General features: G+C 48.5%; 1 protein-coding gene across 5 annotated transcripts; it reads left to right on the top strand.

Annotated features, from left to right (window-relative positions):
* The first annotated feature begins 7,345 nt into the window (after positions 1–7,345).
* Anxa9 (annexin A9) lies at positions 7,346–17,881 on the top strand. Of its 5 annotated transcripts, none has more exons than XM_076574558.1 (14): positions 7,346–7,534; positions 7,682–7,743; positions 8,404–8,494; positions 8,863–8,959; positions 10,441–10,535; positions 10,738–10,851; positions 11,055–11,145; positions 12,434–12,513; positions 12,661–12,720; positions 13,630–13,714; positions 13,857–13,952; positions 14,047–14,105; positions 16,668–16,790; positions 17,171–17,881. In XM_076574558.1, exons 3-14 carry the CDS (start codon positions 8,420–8,422, stop codon positions 17,231–17,233), a joined length of 1,038 nt encoding a protein of 345 aa, XP_076430673.1. In that variant the 5' UTR covers positions 7,346–7,534; positions 7,682–7,743; positions 8,404–8,419; the 3' UTR covers positions 17,234–17,881. The 5 variants fall into 5 exon arrangements, with proteins under 5 accessions (XP_076430673.1, XP_006982600.1, XP_076430674.1 ...); XM_076574559.1 differs by having other exon boundaries at positions 7,351–7,488; XM_006982538.4 differs by having other exon boundaries at positions 7,347–7,743.
* Positions 17,882–18,025: the final 144 nt, after the last annotated feature.

The following is an 18,025-nucleotide window of genomic DNA, read 5'->3' as shown; positions in this document are numbered from 1 at the left end:
GCCAGGTACCCAAGGAGCTCCGCCGAGGGCATCCGATTCCCTGGAACTGGAGTTATAGACGGTTGTGAGCGGCCATGGGGAGCTGGGATCAAACCTGCGTGTTCTGCTTTGCAAGAACAAGGGCTCTGTCCCGTCGAGCCGTCTCTGCGGCCCACGAAATAGCATTTTCATGCCGTCACTGAGCCTGTGGCAGAGCCTGGCTTCCCAGAGCACACAGTCAAGCGTGGTGCTTCCCCAGTTGTCTTAGGAAGAGGTGTGGCCGCACTGCTCTCCTGGGAGTTTGGCTAGGCTCTGGTCTCCGCGTAGGTGGAAAGAGGCAGTAGACGACATTCAACCTGTTTGTCCGCTTGCTCCCTGCAGGGAGACCCCAGCACCGATGATACGTCACAATAGCTGGCTGTCCCCTGCGGTGCCCTGCGCTTTGCCCTGCAGTGTTCTTCCGACTCCTCTTCTGCAACACACACCCTCACCCTCTTTTCCAAGAGGGTTCTTGTGTCTGCTGTTTGGGCCCAGCTAACCCTCTCCATCCCATCCCCCACCTGTGAATGGACGGTCCCGGTCCCTCTTCTTTAGTTTAGGACTTCTTTTCTTGGGTTTTTTTGTTTGTTTGTTTGGTTGGTTGTTTTTTGTTTTGTTTTGTTTTGTTTTTAATACTTTGCTTTCCCATGATCCCCACCATATTTTTTTTTTATTTTTAATTTTTAAAAAATTTTATGTAGCCGGGCGGTGGTGGCACACGCCTTTAATCCCAGCACTTGGGAGGCAGAGGCAGGCGGATCTCTGTGAGTTCGAGGCCAGCCTGGTCTACCAAGTGAGTTCCAGGAAAGGCGCAAAGCTACACAAAGAAACCCTGTCTCGAAAAACCAAAAAAAAAAAAAAATTTATGTGTATCGGCCGGGTGGTGGCACATGCCTTTAATCCCAGCACTCGGAACGCAGAGCCAGGCAGATCTCTGAGATTTCAAGGCCAACCTGGTCTACAGAGCGAGATCCAGGAAAGGCTCAAAGCTACACAGAGAAACCCTGTCTCGGAAAAAAAATAAATAAAAAAAAAAAAAAATATATATATATATATATATATATATATATATATATATATATATATACACATATATGTGTGTGTGTGTGTGTATTGTTGTTTCGCCTGCATGTATGTCTGTGAACCACTTACATGCAGTACCCTTGGAGAATAGAAGAGGGTGTTAAATATATATTCCCTTATCCCCCACTGGTGTTACAGATGGTTGTGAGCCATCATGTGGGTGCTGGGAATTGAACCCAGGTCCTCTGTAAGAACAAATGCTCTTAACTCCTGAGCTCTCTCTCCAACCCCCAGATATTTATTTATTTATTTATTTATTTATTTATTTATTTATTTATCTGTTTGTTTGTTTTGAGGCAGTACCTCCCTGTGTACCCCAACCTAGTTTCAGAATCAAAGTCAATCCTCCCGTGTTCTAGATTTACAGGTGTGAACTCTCACACTCAGCCCACCAGACTTTTTAAATGCTTCCTCTGGGTAAATGAAGTTAAGTTTAAAAGAAAGAAAGAGAGAAGGAAAGAGGGGGGTGGACAGGGGAGTTTTGTGGGCAAAAGCTGGATAATGAGAGCCTGAGAAATGGAGATAAGAAGTAGACAAAAGAGAAAATGGAAAGAGGAGAAACTTGGCCTCAGCCAGCACCGGGATGATGTTCCCCACACTCTCCCTCGGGTGAACCAGTAGATAAGAATCACCACGCCTTTCCAACCCATCCCCCACCCTAAGCTGGCATTGCCATGCCCACAATGCCCAAGTGTGGCCTTCTTGTGGTGACTCACTTCCTCTGAATAAGCTGTTGAGGTGTCCCAAGGCAGTGAACAGGCTGGCCATGGGGCCAGAGTTTAGGTATCTGAGCAGGCTCCTGGGAAGACAAGACACAGCAAAAAGGAGATCTTTCTAACTGTAGCTGGCCCATAAAACACAGAAGCCTGCCCATCATAGCGACACACTGTTAATCCCAGCAGAGGCAGATAGATCTCTGCAAGTTTGAAGCCAGCCTGGTCTACATAGCATAGAAAGTTCTGGAACAGCCAGGGCTACACAGTAAGACCCTGCCTATATATATACACACACAATATTGTATATGTACTATAAATATATATTCTTATGTACTGTGTATAACATATATAACACACACATACGAACCCACAGAAGCCTCCTTGAGTAAGGAGTTCAGCAGTGTCGGTACAGGGGGGCCAGTGTGCGGGCTTCGTGATTAAAGGTAAATGCTGCCAAGCCCCATAATCTGAGTGGAAATCCCAAGATCCACGTGGTGGAAGGACAGAGTGACAGGATGACTCTCACAAGTTGTCTTCTAGCTTCTACATGCATGCTGTGGCACACACAGGCCAACATGTGTACACAAACTAGGTAGGTAGATAGATGATGGATGGATGGATGGATAGATGATAGATAGATAGATAGATAGATAGATAGATAGATAGATAGATAGATAGATAGATAGATATAGATGATAGATAGACAGATAGATGATAGATAGATAGATAGATAGATAGATAGATAGATAGATAGATAGATAGATATAGATGATAGATAGATAGACAGACAGATAGATTAGATAAGATGGATGATAGATGATAGATAGATAGATGATAGATAGGTAAGATAGATGATAGATAGACAGACAGATGATAGATAGATAGATAGATAGATAGATAGATAGATAGATAGATGATAGACAGATAGATGATAGATAGATAGATAGATAGATGATAGATAGACAGACAGATAGATAGACAGATAGATTAGATAATGGGGGAGGGGCTAAAAAAGAAGAAAGAAGAAAAGCAAAATGGTGCCAGAGAGTTTGAAGAAGTGCTCCCGAGTCAGCAGTTGAGACACTGGACAGCACTGTATGCGCTGGTGTTCCACTCAGGGACACCATGTCACCTATTCCTCCTCAGGAGATGACAAAATTAGAGACATTGAGATACCTAGACTCTGGTTCAAACTCCACGGGTGTGGGAAATCTCTACCCTCCTCAGTCCGTAACAAAGGTGCAGAGTGAATCCTCTCTGAGGTGTCCTCCAAGTTCACAATCCTAATTTAGAGCATGGGCGTTGAATAATCAGTGACCCTGAAAAGAGCAAGTCTGTCCTCAGGTTCAACAAGGCAAAACCAGGCTGAGAGCGGTGAAATGCCACCCAAGTTTCAGCCGAACCACTGTGGAAGCAGCACACACAGTTTGCACACTCACAGGAAGGCTCTGCTTCGGCCAGGTGACTGGATTTCTGTGTGACTTCTGTTAATATAGAGTTCAACTTGCGGGTTCTCACAGGAGTCCCTTGGGAAGCTTTGGCAGGTCAAACAGGTGCCCTCCCCTGGCTTTCACCATAGGCTGCTTGCTACATGTAGCCAGAATCGATACTGAAGAGTCAGAAGGCGGGGCGTGTGGGCCCCTCTGCTACATCGGGGTCCCCGGGATCTGTGAAGCAACAGTCTCCAGCATGTCCTCAGAGGTCAGCCCATGCTGTACTTCTGACAAGTGGGTTATGAGAGCCCATCGATATGCTCAGGTGGAGCTAGGGACTTCAAGTGGCCCTGGGTGATTTATTAATTATACAGTCAGTAGTTGCCGATGCCCTCTTGTGGCACTCTTGGGAAATGTCAGGAAAGATGTTGAAGCCTGCCAGGATCAGATTTGGCAGGAAGAAGCAACAGTTACCAGTATAAAATAAGATTGTAACAATACTTGTTGCCATGTGTTAGCATTTTGACATGCATACTTGGTACTGTGACCAGCACTTTTTTCAGTAGTGTATATTATTTAGAGGTGGGCTGCCAAGGATAGAACTTGGGCATCATCCTTGAAAGGCAATGCCTCTGCCCCAACTTAAACTTCCATCTCAATATATATTTATGTAGTTCTCACAACAATCTATAACATAAACACTTTTTTTCATTTTTATTTATTTATTTATTTTTCCTATTATCAGCTTGATACAGTACAAATTCTTATCCTAAAATGAAATGTTTGATTGAGGCTTGCCCAGTAATTGAGTAAAACCAAAACTTATTATAAGCCACAGTCATCCTAGGGTCCCCCCTGCTATGTAGCCTCCCTGGATCTGTGGGTTGCAGTCTGATTGTTCTTTGCTTTATATCTGGTATCCACTTACGAGTACATACCATGTTTGTCCTGGATTTGGGTTACCTCACTCAGGATGACATTTTCTAGTTCTATCCATTTTCCTGCAAATTTCATGCTGTCATTGTTTTTCTCTGCTGAGTAGTACTCCATTGTGTATATGTACCACATTTTCTTAATCCACTCTTCAGTTGACGGGCATCTTGGTTGTTTCCAGGTTCTGGCTATTATGAATAGTGCTGCTATGAACGTAGCTGAGCATGTATCTTTATGGTATGAATCAGCATTCCTTGGGTATATGCCCAAGAGTGGTATGGCTGGGTCTTGAGGTAGATCGATTCCCAATTTTCTGAGAAACCGCCATACTGATTTCCACAGTGGTTGTACAAGTTTGCATTCCCACCAACAGTGGAGGAGAGTTCCCTTTGCTCCACATCCTCTCCAACATAGACTGTCATTAGTGATGAACACTCTTTTTTGAAGATTTATTTTATTTATATGAGTGTGTTTCACCTACATGTATGTGTGCACACCACGTGTGCTTACTTGGTACATGGAGAGGCCAGAAGAAGGCATCAGATCTCCTAGTACTAGAGTTATGGATGATTGTAAACCACCATGTGGGTCCTGGGGACTGAGCCCAAGTCCTCTGTAAGAGAAGCAAGTGTTCTTAACTGCTAATCCCACTCTATCTCCAGTCTCTGGTTTCTCTTTTTGTGTATCTGAGACAGGTTTATGTTTTTCAGTGCTGAGATTGGAACCCAGGGCCTTTCTGTCACTCAGCTTCTTATCCAGTCTGCTTTCGTGTTTAAAGATGTATTTAGTCAGGTGTGGTGGCGCACGCCTTTAATTTCAACACTTGGGAGGTAGAGGCGGGGAGAATTCTGTGAGTTTGAGGCCAACCTGGTCTACATAGCAAGTTCCAGGAAAGCCACAACTACATAGAAGACCTTGTCTCAAAAGAAAGAAAGAAAGAAAGAAAGAGAGAGAGAAAGAAAGAAAGAAAGAAAGAAAGAAAGAAAGAAAGAAAGAAAGAAAGAAAGAGGTTTTATTTTTATTTTATGTATATGGATGTTTCAACTGCATGTATATCTGTACACCATGTGCATGTATATCTGTACACCGTGTGCATGTAGAGCCCAAAGAGGCAAGAAGGGGACACTGGGTCCCCAGAACTGGAGTTACAGACAGTTGAAAGCTGCCTTGTAGGTGTTGAGAATTGAACCCTGATCCTCTGCAAGAACAGCCAGTGCTCTTATCTACTGAGCCATCTCTGCAGCCTTGCCCCTGGGCTCTGTTCTGAGGATAAGAAAACAGCACAGGACCTTCAGGCACCTGTCCAGCATCATGCAGAAAGTCAGAATTCTGACCCTGGGAGGTCTAGATCTGCAGCTTTAGCCTTAGCAAAGTGCAGAGACTGAGCCCTATCGGAGCTCCCAGGCACAGCCCAGGCTATCCATCCTATTAGAGTAGAATTTCAGGTAAACAATAAATAACCTGTTAGTCTAAGTAATGACATTCATTAAGTATCTGGGTCATACTATTACCAACAAATCATTCACTGTTTATCTGGACTAATTTACCTGGGAGTTGTATATTTTTGTTTATTTAATCTAACACCCCTAACTGACAGGATGACACGCGGCCTCATTTAGTCCTCCTAAGAAACAGCCTCAGCTGCCCCAGCCTCTCTTCTCCTCTGCCCTACAGTTTCCCCTGCCCTTTCCATGAGGAGATTATGAGATGTCTAGCTAAGATCACAGGCTATAACAAGTGCAGACTCGGGGTGATGGCTCACACCTGGAAATCTCAGCACTGGAAGCTGAGGTAAGAGAATAGTGAGCTCAAAGCCAGCCTGGGCTTCGTCATGAGTTCCAGGCTAGCCTGAGCTATAGAATAAAATCCTGTATCTTCCCACAAACAAACAAGCAAAACCAAAAAAGGCCAGCACGAGAGCTCAGTAAGGGCACTTGCCACAGACTGACCTTGGAGCTCACACCCTTGGAACTCATCTGCCTGAAGGGGGGGGGGGGCTATCCCATGAGTTTTCCTCTCAGCTGCACACATGCACAATAAAGAAAATTTCAAGGATCCAGGCATGGCAACGCACACCTTTGATCCCAGCACTCAGGAGGCAGAGAGGCAGGTGGATCTCTGAGTTGGAGGCCAGTCTGATCTACAAAGTCAGTTTCAGGACAACCAGGGCGACACAGAGAAACCCTGTCTCAAAAAAAAAAAAAAAAAGAAGAAAAAGAAAAATTTAAGAATTAGAGATGGCTGGGTGTGGTGGCGCACGCCTTTAGTCCCAGCACTCAGGAGGCAGCGGCAGGTTCCAGGACAGCCCAGACTATGTAGAGAGACCCTGTCTCAAAAAACAAACAAACAAACAAACAAATAAATTCGAAATTAGAGATTGACCATACATCCTTTGATTCTAAAATTGGAGTATGTTTTCCACTTTAGTGAGGGAGAAAATCAGAATATGATTGCCATCGTGGAACTTCATTCCCAGTGTCCCCACGCGTTTTCTGTGTGGGGTAGCAGTAGATGTACTGTAACCCTCTCCTTCTGGGCTTCTGGGAGATCAAGGAGGACCACCCTGGGTTTGGAGAAAGGCGGAAGACTGGAGGCAGGAAATAGACGGCTCCCCAAGCCTTACGGAGCCAGCCCCGAGGGTTAAGCAACCGCTTAGGATCCCTGAGGCTCAGAGGGATTGGGCACCTGCTGCTGTGTGCCAACAGCCTCAGGCTTAGCTGTTGGGACTGTATCACCTGCAGCCTGAACAGCCTAGGGACACTGGCAGCTAAGAGGCTGAAGGAGACCGAGAAATCCGGGCCCTGGGATCCTCCTCCATCTGCTGGAGGCCTTTGGGAGCACAGCGCTCCCACGGTGCCGGTCTACAGGGAACACCCTCTGCATTTTTCTTTCCTGACTCTGTGGCTCTGCCCTCACCCCTGATTACCTGTGTGCCCTCCCTTCCCCACAGATAGAAACAATCCCCTCTCCTCCCCACCCTTGGTGGATGGTTTTCCTGAGGCATAATCACTGAACTTCTGGGCCGGGACCCCCTGTGGGGTACAGGCTGGGGTGCCCTGATGGTATGTGTCCCAACAGGTTTTTCTCTATCAACCTTGAAATCAGCCTGGAGCCTGCCTGACCTACATTCCCCTTAACCCCCCCCCCCTTTTACCCCCAGGGAGTTGGAGTCAGTGGTAGGGCCAGGTCAGAAGCAAGACGGGAGGCTAGGTTTCTGTGGTCCCAACCTGGCCCCGCAGGGAAAGCAACGCACAAAGCCTCCTGTGTCCTTGGCTGGGTTGAGAGGCTGAGCAGAGTTCACTTGCGTGGGTTAAGGGCCAGTTCCTGGGAGGAGAGATGCTAGGCAGGGAGGTGTGTGCTGGTAGACCCTGTACAGCCTGGTCCTCTCCCACGTCTGGGAGGGGCTGGAGTCAGAATCAACAACCGGGCTGGTCTGCCAGGGAGGTCATCTGGTTGGCGGCTCAGCCGGGGCTCCTCACTCCTCCTCTCCACCACCAGGCCACACAGGAGCTGGTGCCCACACAGGCCACAACACCCGCCTCACTGCTGGCACCTCTGGAGTAAGTCCTGGAACGGAGCCCTTCTCTGGGGGAGGGAGAACTTACTGATTGAGGGAGGAGGGATGCGCCCCTTTCCCCGCATGAGAGAGTCTAGTCTATGCCCAGGTACTCATGTGCCTACGAGGCAGGACACCTCCATCAGCCCAGAATACATTTGCGGACCTGAAGACCCCACCTGAGACTCCGGGTGTGTGTGTGGGGGGGGGAGGGGGACGGACAGGCAGGAAGCTGCTCTTCAGGTAGGGGTTGGCGCTCACCTGCGGGGAGGAGGTGTGACAGGAGCTGTCTCCCACCTGTCCATCATTTTGCCACCTCACCTCAGCTGCCTGGGAAGTCAGGAAAGGGAGGGACCTGAGCCTCAGAAGGGGGCATCATCTCAGACTGAGGGTTCAGGGGCCTTAGGTGGAGGGAGACGGTTGGTAAGTGCCTCCCCAGCCAGTCCTGGCTCAGGAAAGGAGGGAGAAAGCAGGGAAGGTTGGCTCTTCCTATCGCCCTCCTCCTCCATCCTCACGCCTGCAGAGCAGTTCCATACGCCATCATTCATTCATTTATTTTCTGCACAAAGGAAAGGAATGGGTTGAGAGAGTCCAGGCCACATTAGAGGCCATCAGCAGGCCCAAGAGGGGCATTCCCTCAGCTAACTCCTGTCTCCTCCCGCAGGGAAGCCAGCTGAACTATGTCTGTGAGCAGTGGAAGAATGGGAACATCCCTCACCCAGGAGATCCTCAGCTCCCTGGGCCTTGCCAGCAAGGTACGGGCTGTTGGGACTTCAGAAACGTATTTATTTATTCAGTAGTGCTGGTGATTGGTCTTGCTTTATACTTGACAGCTTAGTGCTCTACCACTGAGCCACACCTCCAGCCCCAACAATACATTTTAATGTGTCCACTCAGGGGCCAGGAGATGTTGGGGAAGAGGAAGGTGGAAATGGCATTGGAGAGATAGCTCAGCTGGGTGGAAGCCTTGAGGACCCGAGTTCGATCCCTAGGACCCACATGGAAGCAGAAAATGCACTCCCTCGTCCTCTGACCCCCCCATGCACACACAGTAAAGGGACACAATGGAAGGAGGGGAAGGCAGGCTCCCTCCTCATGATACCATGTTCTCATGCTCCTGCAGACAGCAGCTTGGGGGACCCTGGGCACCCTCAGGACTTTCTTGAGCTTCAGTGTGGACAAGGATGTTCAGAAGCTGCTGAAGGCCATTACAGGCCAAGGTAAGCTCCTGCCCTTGGTGTTTAGGGTCTACCTTTCATTGTCGATCTGATTTTTATTTTATTTTATTATTTTATTTTGAGATAGGGTCTCATTTGTAACACTAGCTAGCCTGGACTCACTACGGAGACTAGGCTGGCCTCCAACTCATATCCACCTGCATCTGCTTCTCCAGTGCTGGGGTCAAGGATGTGTGCCACCACACCTGACAGGGTCTCATTCCGTATCTCAAGCTGGCTTCAAATTTGTAGTAATCCTCCTGCAGCAGTTTCCCAAGTGATGGGATTACAGGCAAGAGCCATCATGCCTCACTGCTGGTCTGCTTCTGTCTGTCTTTCTTCCTTCTTTCTTCCTTCCTCTCTCTCTTCTTAAAACTTTAGTATTTTATGTGTATGTTTATTTTGCCTGTATCTATGTCTGTGCATACTGTGACAAGCAAGCCTGGTACCCACAGAGGCCAGAAGAGGGGGTCAGAGCCCCTGGAACTGGAGTTTCAGATGGTTGTAAGCCACCATGTGGGACTTGAACTGGGTCCCCTGGAAGAATAGCTAGTGTTCCTCATCCCACCACCACACACTTATTAAATAAATGGGTTTTTTTTTATCTTTTTTTTTTTTTTTTTTTTTTTTTTTTTTTTTTTTTTTTTTTTTTTTGAGACAGGTTTCTCTGTGTAGCCCTGGCTGTCCTAGAACTCGCTCTGTAGACCAGGCTGGCCTGGAACTCAGAGACCCACCTGCCTCTGCCTCCGAGTGCCAGGATTAAAGACATGTGCCACCACCACCTGGCTTTAAAAACATCTTTTTAAGGAGCTTGAAGGAGGTGGAGCTGGTGACGTTCTGGGAGTATTGTTGAAATATTTGATTCTAGCATGTCAAGTTCTGTGGTGGTGTGTCATCCCCTCTCACAACACCCTTGTCAGGTCAGGCTTATTATTTCCCTTCCACACATGAGGAAACTGGGGCCCAGAGAGATTAAGAAGCTTGCCCAAGGTCACATAGCTTATAACAGGAGAGCCAGGGTTCTAAGCCAAATGAATGGGCCCCACCCAAAAAGCCCTTTAAAATTTTTTTTTATTTCATTTATGGTTTTCTTTTTTTCCCTTTTTTTTGAACCACCATAACTAGGCCACTTTTGCCTGAATTAGGATTTGAGTCAGATTTATTTATTTATTTCCTTCCTTTTTTTTTTTTTTTTCTTTTCCTCCTTCCCCCAAAACAGGGTTTCAGTGTGTAGCTCTGGTTGTCCTAGAACTCACTCTGTAGTCCAGGCTGGTCTCGAACTCACAGAGATCCTCCCAAGTGCTGGGATTAGAGGCGTGCGCCCCTACAGCCAGCTCTCTGAATGTTTTTTGACATTTTCTTTGCATCTCCTTAAGAACAAGTGTTAGCAGGGGTGAAGTAGCCCCTGGTCTTCTCCTCCTGGAAGAGTTGGGAATTCACAACTGTGAACTCCCTGGTGGCAGCCTGGTTTTGTCTTGGTTCAGGTGTGGACCACAGCGCCATTGTGGATGTGCTGACCAATCGGAGCAGAGAGCAGAGACAGCTCATCTCTCGAGCCTTCCAAGAGCGAACCAAACAGGTGGGGAGCTGGAGACAGACAGGGTGGAGACCCCCTGGAGGGCTTGAGCTCCAGCCATGGCCAGCCCCTCCCTTTGGCTAATCAGGGACTTGGTGGCCAAGGCTGGGATAACAATCAGCCTAAGCTTCCCATGACTGGGGCCTTCCTTGACCTGTGTCTCTGTCTGTCTGTCTGTCTGTCTGTCTGTGGCCCACATATGCAGGATCTATTGAAGTCTCTGCAGGCAGCACTTTCTGGCCACCTCGAAAAAATTGTGGTTGCCCTCCTACAACCCGCAGCCCAGTTTGATGCCCAGGAACTGAGGACGGCCTTGAAGGTACCAGGAGAGGACAGCAGCTGGGAACAAGGACACCGAGCGAGAGGAAGGGCGGCCGACAGGCCTTGACCCCTCCAGAGACTGGGCCTAGAGACTCCTCAACCCTATGCGTGCCTGCTAGTGCCTGCTCTCCAGCCCTCTGTCTGCCATCTTGCTGGGTAACGGTATGGTCCAGCGTCAAGTGGCCTCACAATCTCTTGCAGGCCTCAGGTTCTGCAGAGGATGTGGCCTTGGAAATCCTGGCCACCCGAGCAGCACCCCGGCTGCAGGAGTGCCTGGCAGTTTATAAGCACGGTAGGAATGAATGGGGGCCCCCACGAGTCGAAGGGTGTGGGGGCCATCCACTCCTCTCCGACGGTCCCTGCAGATCTGGGACCCTGATGGACCGAATTCTATTCCCTCTGCGAAGGTCTCTGCTCCCAGCACGTGCCGCACCCCCCCTCCACTGCCAGTGCCTCAGTCTCCCCAGGGGAGAGAGCCACAGGTGATCATTAAAGAGAAACAATGATTAACTTAGTCTGGAGCCCTAGGGCAAACCTCACAGTAATGACATTAGTTAGCCCCTTGCTGCTGCCCGGGGGACAGGAGGTGACCTTTTATAAGTCACACGGTCACCTGTCAGACCTGGCCTCACCTCCTCATTTGGGAGCTGATTTCCCCACCCCCCTCTCATGCCCATCACATCCTCTTTCTTCAGTTTTCACTCGATGGCGATGGCTCACGCTGCTCTGTGTTCTCAACCCTCTCCTCCCTCCAGGGAGCTCCTCTTGGATCTCTTTCCATCTTTCTTTTTCGGTTCTTCCCCTCTCCTGAGACATTATAGTTTCACGTAGATGAAATGCTTTGAATCCATGGCCCTCCTGACTCAGCCCCTCAGTGCTGGGCTTACAGGCATGGGCCTCCATGGCTGACGTTTCCTTTTCTCTCTTCCTTCCTCCTTTCTTTCTGCTCTAGAGATTGGACCCAGGGTTTCGGCGCCTGCTGGGCAAGGGCTCTCCTGGAGTCTTCATTCTCCTGTCTTCCCACTCCTGCTCACTCTCTGCTTCATCCCCTACCTCACACACCACTTCTTGAACAGAAGACAGAGGGCTTGGCCCTAACCAACTTACTTCATGATCTGGGATCCCCCATCTCTAGTTACTCCTGGTTGTCTAACAACGGATGGAGTTCCCAGTGGGAAGGTTTGGGGACGAAGCCCCTTCCACTACTCACAACTTAGGAATGTTTTCAGGGTAGCCATGATGGCACCCATGTCTTCCATCCTGGGAACCATTGGCCATCAAGCTGCTCTGCCTAGGAGATAGATGGATGGTGAGGGGGCTGGAGCAGCAGCTAAGAGCATAAGGAGGACCTGAGTTCGGTCCCCAGCACCCACATCGGATGGTTCACAACCCCCTGCAACTCCAGCTCCAAGGGCACCTCTAGCCTCTCTGGGCAAATCCCCAAATAAATAAAACACAAATCTTTGAAAACAAAAGGAAGAGGACTGTGAGGGCCCAGTTGTCCAACATGTGACAAGTCCTAAAGCTATCTACCCTGGGAAAATTCAGAAGGAGTCAAAAGGCTCCTGCCCTTGCCCCAGATTTCCAGGTGGAGGCTGAGGAAGATATCAGAACTGAGACCAATGGCATCTTGCAGGACCTGCTCCTGGCCCTGAGCAAGGTGAGGCTCGGCCTGCCAGGGAAGGGGGTTGTGTTCCTCAGGCTGGGGATGGGCCAGAGGAGGGAGTTCTGCTGTCCTGTGACAAGGGAGAGCTTTGGAGAGATCAGGGTCTCTTCCCCGAAACCTGAGAACAGTGTCTCCACTTAGGGGGGCCGAGAGAGATACTCTGGGATCATTGACTACAACTTGGAAGAACAAGATGTCCGGGTGAGCAAAAGGACTTGAGCTTGCATAGCCATATACGGTTTGTACCACGTCTGAGGGCCCAGATCCCGTGGCCCCCTCTGTGGCCCAGATCCCGTGGCCCCTCTGTGGCCCAGATCCCGTGGCCCCCTCTGTGGCCCAGATCCCGTGGCCCACTCTGTGGCCCAGATCCCATGGCCCACTCTGTGGCCCAGATCCCGTGGCCCCCTCTGTGGCCCCCTCTGTGGCCCAGATCCCGTGGCCCCTCTGTGCTGCAAACCTGTCCCTATCTTCTTTGCCTTTGCCTCCCGAGCTCAAAGAATACAATCTCATCTGCTGGCAGATTCCCCTCCTGTGGGCACTGGATCAAGTAGGCCTCCTCTTCTTGGGGATTAGTTCCTTGTGAGAGCAGCTAAGTAGAGCCCCTTCCTTCCTTCCTTCCTTCCTTCCTTCCTTCCTTCCTTCCTTCCTTCCTTCCTTCCTTCCTTCCTTTCGTTGTTTGTTTTTGTTTTTCAAGACAGGGTTTCTCTGTGTAGCTCTAGCTATCCTGGAACTCAATTTGTAGCCCAGGCTGGCCTTGAACTCACAGAGATCCACCTGCTTCTGCCTCCCAAGTGCTGGGATTAAAGGTGTGCGCCACCACCGACCGGCTAGAGCCCCTTTCTTAATTCTGCCTCTTTTTATTATTTTTACTTATTTAATTTTTTGAGTCAGGGTTTCTCTGGCTATCCTAGAACTCATTATGTAGACCAGGCTGGCCTCCAACTCAGAGATCCGCCTGCCTCTGCCTCCCTAGTGCAGAGATTAAATTATCCCTTTTCCCCTCTGTCCCATTTCCTTCACCACAGATCTTTGGGGACATCCTAACCATGGCTTTTAGGCTCCAAACAATGATCATACTCCAATCCTCACAGACACCTTCCTCTTCCCTAGGCACTCCAGCAGACCGGAGGATCCAGTATGGCAGGTCAATGGATCCTGATCTTTACCCAACGGAGTCCTGAACACCTTATCCGAGGTACCCAAGCTTCCTTATCCCCACCCAGCTTGCTCTATTGATGAGTGTGGCAGCCAGTGTTGGGGAGAGTCACCCTTCCCTGTGGTGAGTAACCGCCCCACACCAACTTACCTTTCCGACCACTCCCTACACATACCAAAAGTATTTGATCAGTATCGGAGAAGCACTGGGCAAGAATTAGAGGATGCTATCCGGAACTGTTTCCATGGAGATGCTCAGCAGGCTCTGCTCAGCCTCGGTAGGTACCTACTCAGGATGTATGGGGGGGTTTTACTGGGATGGGAAGCTGTAGCACTAGACACGGCTCTCTACCATCTCACCTTCACTTCTAGCTTCCATAATGAGAAACACAGCCCTGTACTTTGCTGACAAACTTCACCAAGCCCTTCAGGTAAGAGGCATACTGCTTCCGGTCCTGCCCTTCAGATCCAAGCGTGGTGGAACCTACAAGCTAGTCTTCCCTGTTTACAGACTGTCTTGTCATGGGTAGAGAGGAGTGAGCTCCGGTTAGAACGAAGTTACCCTCAAGGCACTACAGTTTAACTCTGTCTTAGTGTCTATGTTCCCAAAACAGATGAGTTTGCTTTGTCCGGTGTTGTCAGAGGTGAGGGTGGTAACTGTCCCCGTGGTCCTCAACCCTCCTAACGCTGCAGCCCTTGAATACAGTTCCTCAGGTGCTGACCCCCCAACCATAAAATTATTTTATTGCTGCTTCCTAACTGTAATTTTTCTACTGTTATGAATCATAATGTAAATATCTGACATGCAGGATAGCTGATATGTGGCCCCTTTGAAATGGTCTTTAGACTCTCAAAGGGGTCGCAACTCACAGGTTGAGAACCATTGCTCTATAAATAATAGGTGGGCCTGGTGGTGAAAGCCCATAATCCCAGGACTCGGGAGGCAGAAGCAGGAGGCGCACCGTAAGTCCTAGGCCAGCCAGGACCTCTTGTACTTTGCAGCTGTGTCCAGCGTATTACTTACATTTCAATTAACCTTCACAACTATGCCCTGTCCTTGTTCAATTAGATGAAAAAACGTGAACAAAGAGACGGTGAATGCCCTGAGCAACCTGGGCCTCCTTTCTCCACATTGGCTAGGTTTATTTATTTATTTGGTTTTTCAGGACAAGGTTTCTCTATGTAACCCAGGCTGGTCTTGAACTCACAGAGATCCGCCTGGCTCTGCCTCCCGAGTGCTGGGACTACAGGTGTGCGCCACCGCGCCGGGCCAGACTTCATTCCTGTTTCTTACCCTCAGGCTTGAGGACAGTGTGGTAGCAGAACACTTACTGCATAAGCCCAAGCCCCCAGCGACCATCGACCATCTCTGCGCCACTGTACGAGATGCTCGGGGCACAGGGCCGTGGGGGTGCACACCTTTAATCCCAGCATTCAGGAGCAGAGGCAGGCAGGTCTGTGTTTGAGACCAGCTGGGTCTGTACAGGGAGTTCCAGGACAGCCTGGGCTACATTGTGAGAGAGAGACCCTGTCTCAAAAAAGAAAAACAAAACACAACACATAGTGCCTGGTGTATTATTTATCTAAAAAGTGATCACTATGGTTTGAGTGATTATACCAACAGAATCTAGTCATATATATATATATATATATATATATATATATGAAGTGTAATAGTTGGGCAGTGATGGCACATACCTTTAATCCACTGGAGAGGCAGAGGCTGGCAGATCTCTGAGTTCAAGGCCAGCCTGGTCTATAGATCAAGTGCCAGGACAGCCAAGGCTACACAGAGAAGCCCTGTCTTGAAAAAACAAAAATAAATAAATAAAAATAAAATAAAAAAGGAAGTGTAATATAGGAAAGGTTGGAAAAAGTTATCACATTTTGGCAGACAGAGAAGCCTTCAGCATCATGCCCCATTGATGACTATTCATTCATAGGACAGTCTACTTATGCCCTTGCTCAATCATCCAGAGATTTCCATCTTGACAACAGATTATTATTATACTTAACTGATAAAGCCTGGCTCATTATAATGAGTCAACACCAGGATTCATTTGAAAACCTGTGGTTATCTGTCTGAGTTCCTGAGTGGCTTGGTGGAGAGCCCATGAGGCACACACATAAAAGGAAACAAACACAGCTTAGTATGTTAGGATTATGAGATTGGAATTATATATATATATATGTCATATAATTATATATATATGATATAAAACGTCAGGTATATTTTAGGAGTCAGGCTAGCCAAAAGACACACACTTGTAATCGCAGAACTTGAGAAGCAGAAACAAGAGGATCCAAGAGTTCAAGGCTTGTCAGGCATGGTGGCCCATACCTTAAATCCAAATAGTCTAGAGGCAGAGAGGTAAGTGGATCTCTGTGAGTTAAAGGTCAGTCTAGGGTACATGAGACACTGTGTCAAAAACAAAAACATGGAGCTGGGAGATGGCTTAGTGGTTAAGAGTTTCTTGCTCTTCCAGAGGACCCAAGTTTGGTTCTTGGACCCATATCCAGCAGTTTACAACTGCTCCACGGGATGTAAGACGCTCTTCTGACCTCCACAGGCATCTGCACACATGTGGCACACACTCACACAGATATGCACACATACACATAGAAACAGATCTGGGCTGGGCATGGTGGCTAATACCTTTAGTCTCAGCACTCTGTGAATTTGAGGCTAGCCTGAGGTATATGCTGAGATCCTGTCAGAGGAGGAGGAAGAAGCCTGAGGATGTAGCTCAGTGATAAATGCATGTTTAAGGCCCTGGGTTTGACCCCCCCAGTACCACAAAAAGAAAGGACAGAAAACATATTTACTCATTATCCTTCTGTGGGTGTAGACAGTGACTCTGAGATTATTGCTTCTCCTTAACTCTATCTTGCCTCTAGTTCCTACTCACCCATGCAGGCCATTCACCCCTTGCCCTTAAAGAGACTATCCCCTAACTACCTGCCTCACACTCCCCTCTCTGTTTCTTTACCAGGAAACTGAGCCCAATTTCCAAGTCCTGATGCGAGTGCTCGTCTCCCGAAGCGAGACTGATCTTCTAAGCATCCGGGCTGAGTTCAAGAAGAAATTTGGGAAGTCTCTGTATTCTTCTCTCCAGGTAAAATTTAGCTCACTCTTTCTTTCTCTCTCTTTCTTCAAGACAGGGTTTCTCTGTGTAGCCCTACCTGTCCTAGAACCCATTCAATAGACTAGGCTGGCCTCGAACTCAGAGATCCACCTGCCTCTGCTTCCCAAGTGCCCAAGTGCTGGGATTAAAAGGGTATGCCACCACAACCAGACTAAATCAGGCAATGTCTGGAGCCCTGGCGTCCTAGCTCCCAGCTCCACCCAGCTTCCCTTTCGTTGAGTGTGGGACCCAGGCAACAGAGAGCAGGTCTTTCCTTGGTCATGAGCTATTTTTCAGCACAAGGTGGGGTTAGAAGTTGGACCATGAGTGGTGGTACTGAGTTTTTCTAATACTGATTCCCTCACCTGCAGGATGCAGTCAGAGGGGATTATCACTCAGCCTTACTGGCTCTGTGCAGAGCCGAAGACATCTGAGACCTTCTGGATCCACCCTGACCTGACATTCAAGAGTCTGAGAGTCCCATATTTGGTTGAACACATGGGAGACCCCCCAAGGAACACCATATACCCTAACTTCCTCTGGAGGCTGGACCTCTAAATTTCTTTTCTTTCTTTCTTTTTTTTTTCTTTTTCTTTTTTTTTTTTTTTCTGAGACAGGGTTTCTCTGTGTAGTTTTGGTGCCTTTCCTGGATCTCATTCTGTAGACCAGGCTGACCTTGAACTCACAGAGACCCGCCTGGCTCTGCCTCCCAAGTGCTGGGACTAAAGGCGTGCGCCACTTACCGCCTGGCTCTAAATTTCTTTGATACCCTTGGATTCCCCTCATCTCAAAGTGGTGTCTTCTAGCTCCATTTTGGGGAGGAGAAACAGGAAGTCTTTGATAGTGTCGGCCCTACTCATCAATCTATACCATGGCCAGAACATCTCCCTGGTAGCTGAACCTTTTGGCAAATTCTCTGTCTTTTGATGTTTCCTGGTTAAAATTAGGGTGGATCAGGACATGGGCCAGGAAGAGGCCCTGGAGTTGCAGGCGTCTTTGAAGTACATTTGGCTATTCAATGGGAATCCTGTTTTTGCCCCAGCCGGGCACTTGTCCGTTATCAATATACCCCACCCTCTGAATCTCCCTGGAACCTCATCATTCTCCTCCCCAGGAAATCGTCGGCAAGATAATCAAGAATAGGCACCAGGGGATCAGAGCTAGCAAAGGGCCATCTAAGGGCCCTCCACATGAACTCCGAGCCTTGGAAGTCTCAGTAGCATTTC

This window comes from Peromyscus maniculatus, chromosome 6, assembly GCF_049852395.1.
Source record: "Peromyscus maniculatus bairdii isolate BWxNUB_F1_BW_parent chromosome 6, HU_Pman_BW_mat_3.1, whole genome shotgun sequence".
Classification (NCBI taxonomy): domain Eukaryota; kingdom Metazoa; phylum Chordata; class Mammalia; order Rodentia; family Cricetidae; genus Peromyscus; species Peromyscus maniculatus.
This window is presented reverse-complemented; position numbering and strand designations above follow the sequence as displayed.

Excerpts from the sequence above, each read along its gene's own strand:
- Anxa9 (XM_076574558.1), top strand. The coding sequence starts at position 8,420 with ATGTCTGTGAGCAGTGGAAGAATGGGAACATCCCTCACCCAGGAGATC. Across the intron at positions 10,536-10,737 it reads TCCAAGAGCGAACCAAACAG|GATCTATTGAAGTCTCTGCA; the intron begins GTGGGGAGCTGG and ends CCACATATGCAG. Across the intron at positions 12,514-12,660 it reads TGCTCCTGGCCCTGAGCAAG|GGGGGCCGAGAGAGATACTC; the intron begins GTGAGGCTCGGC and ends GTCTCCACTTAG.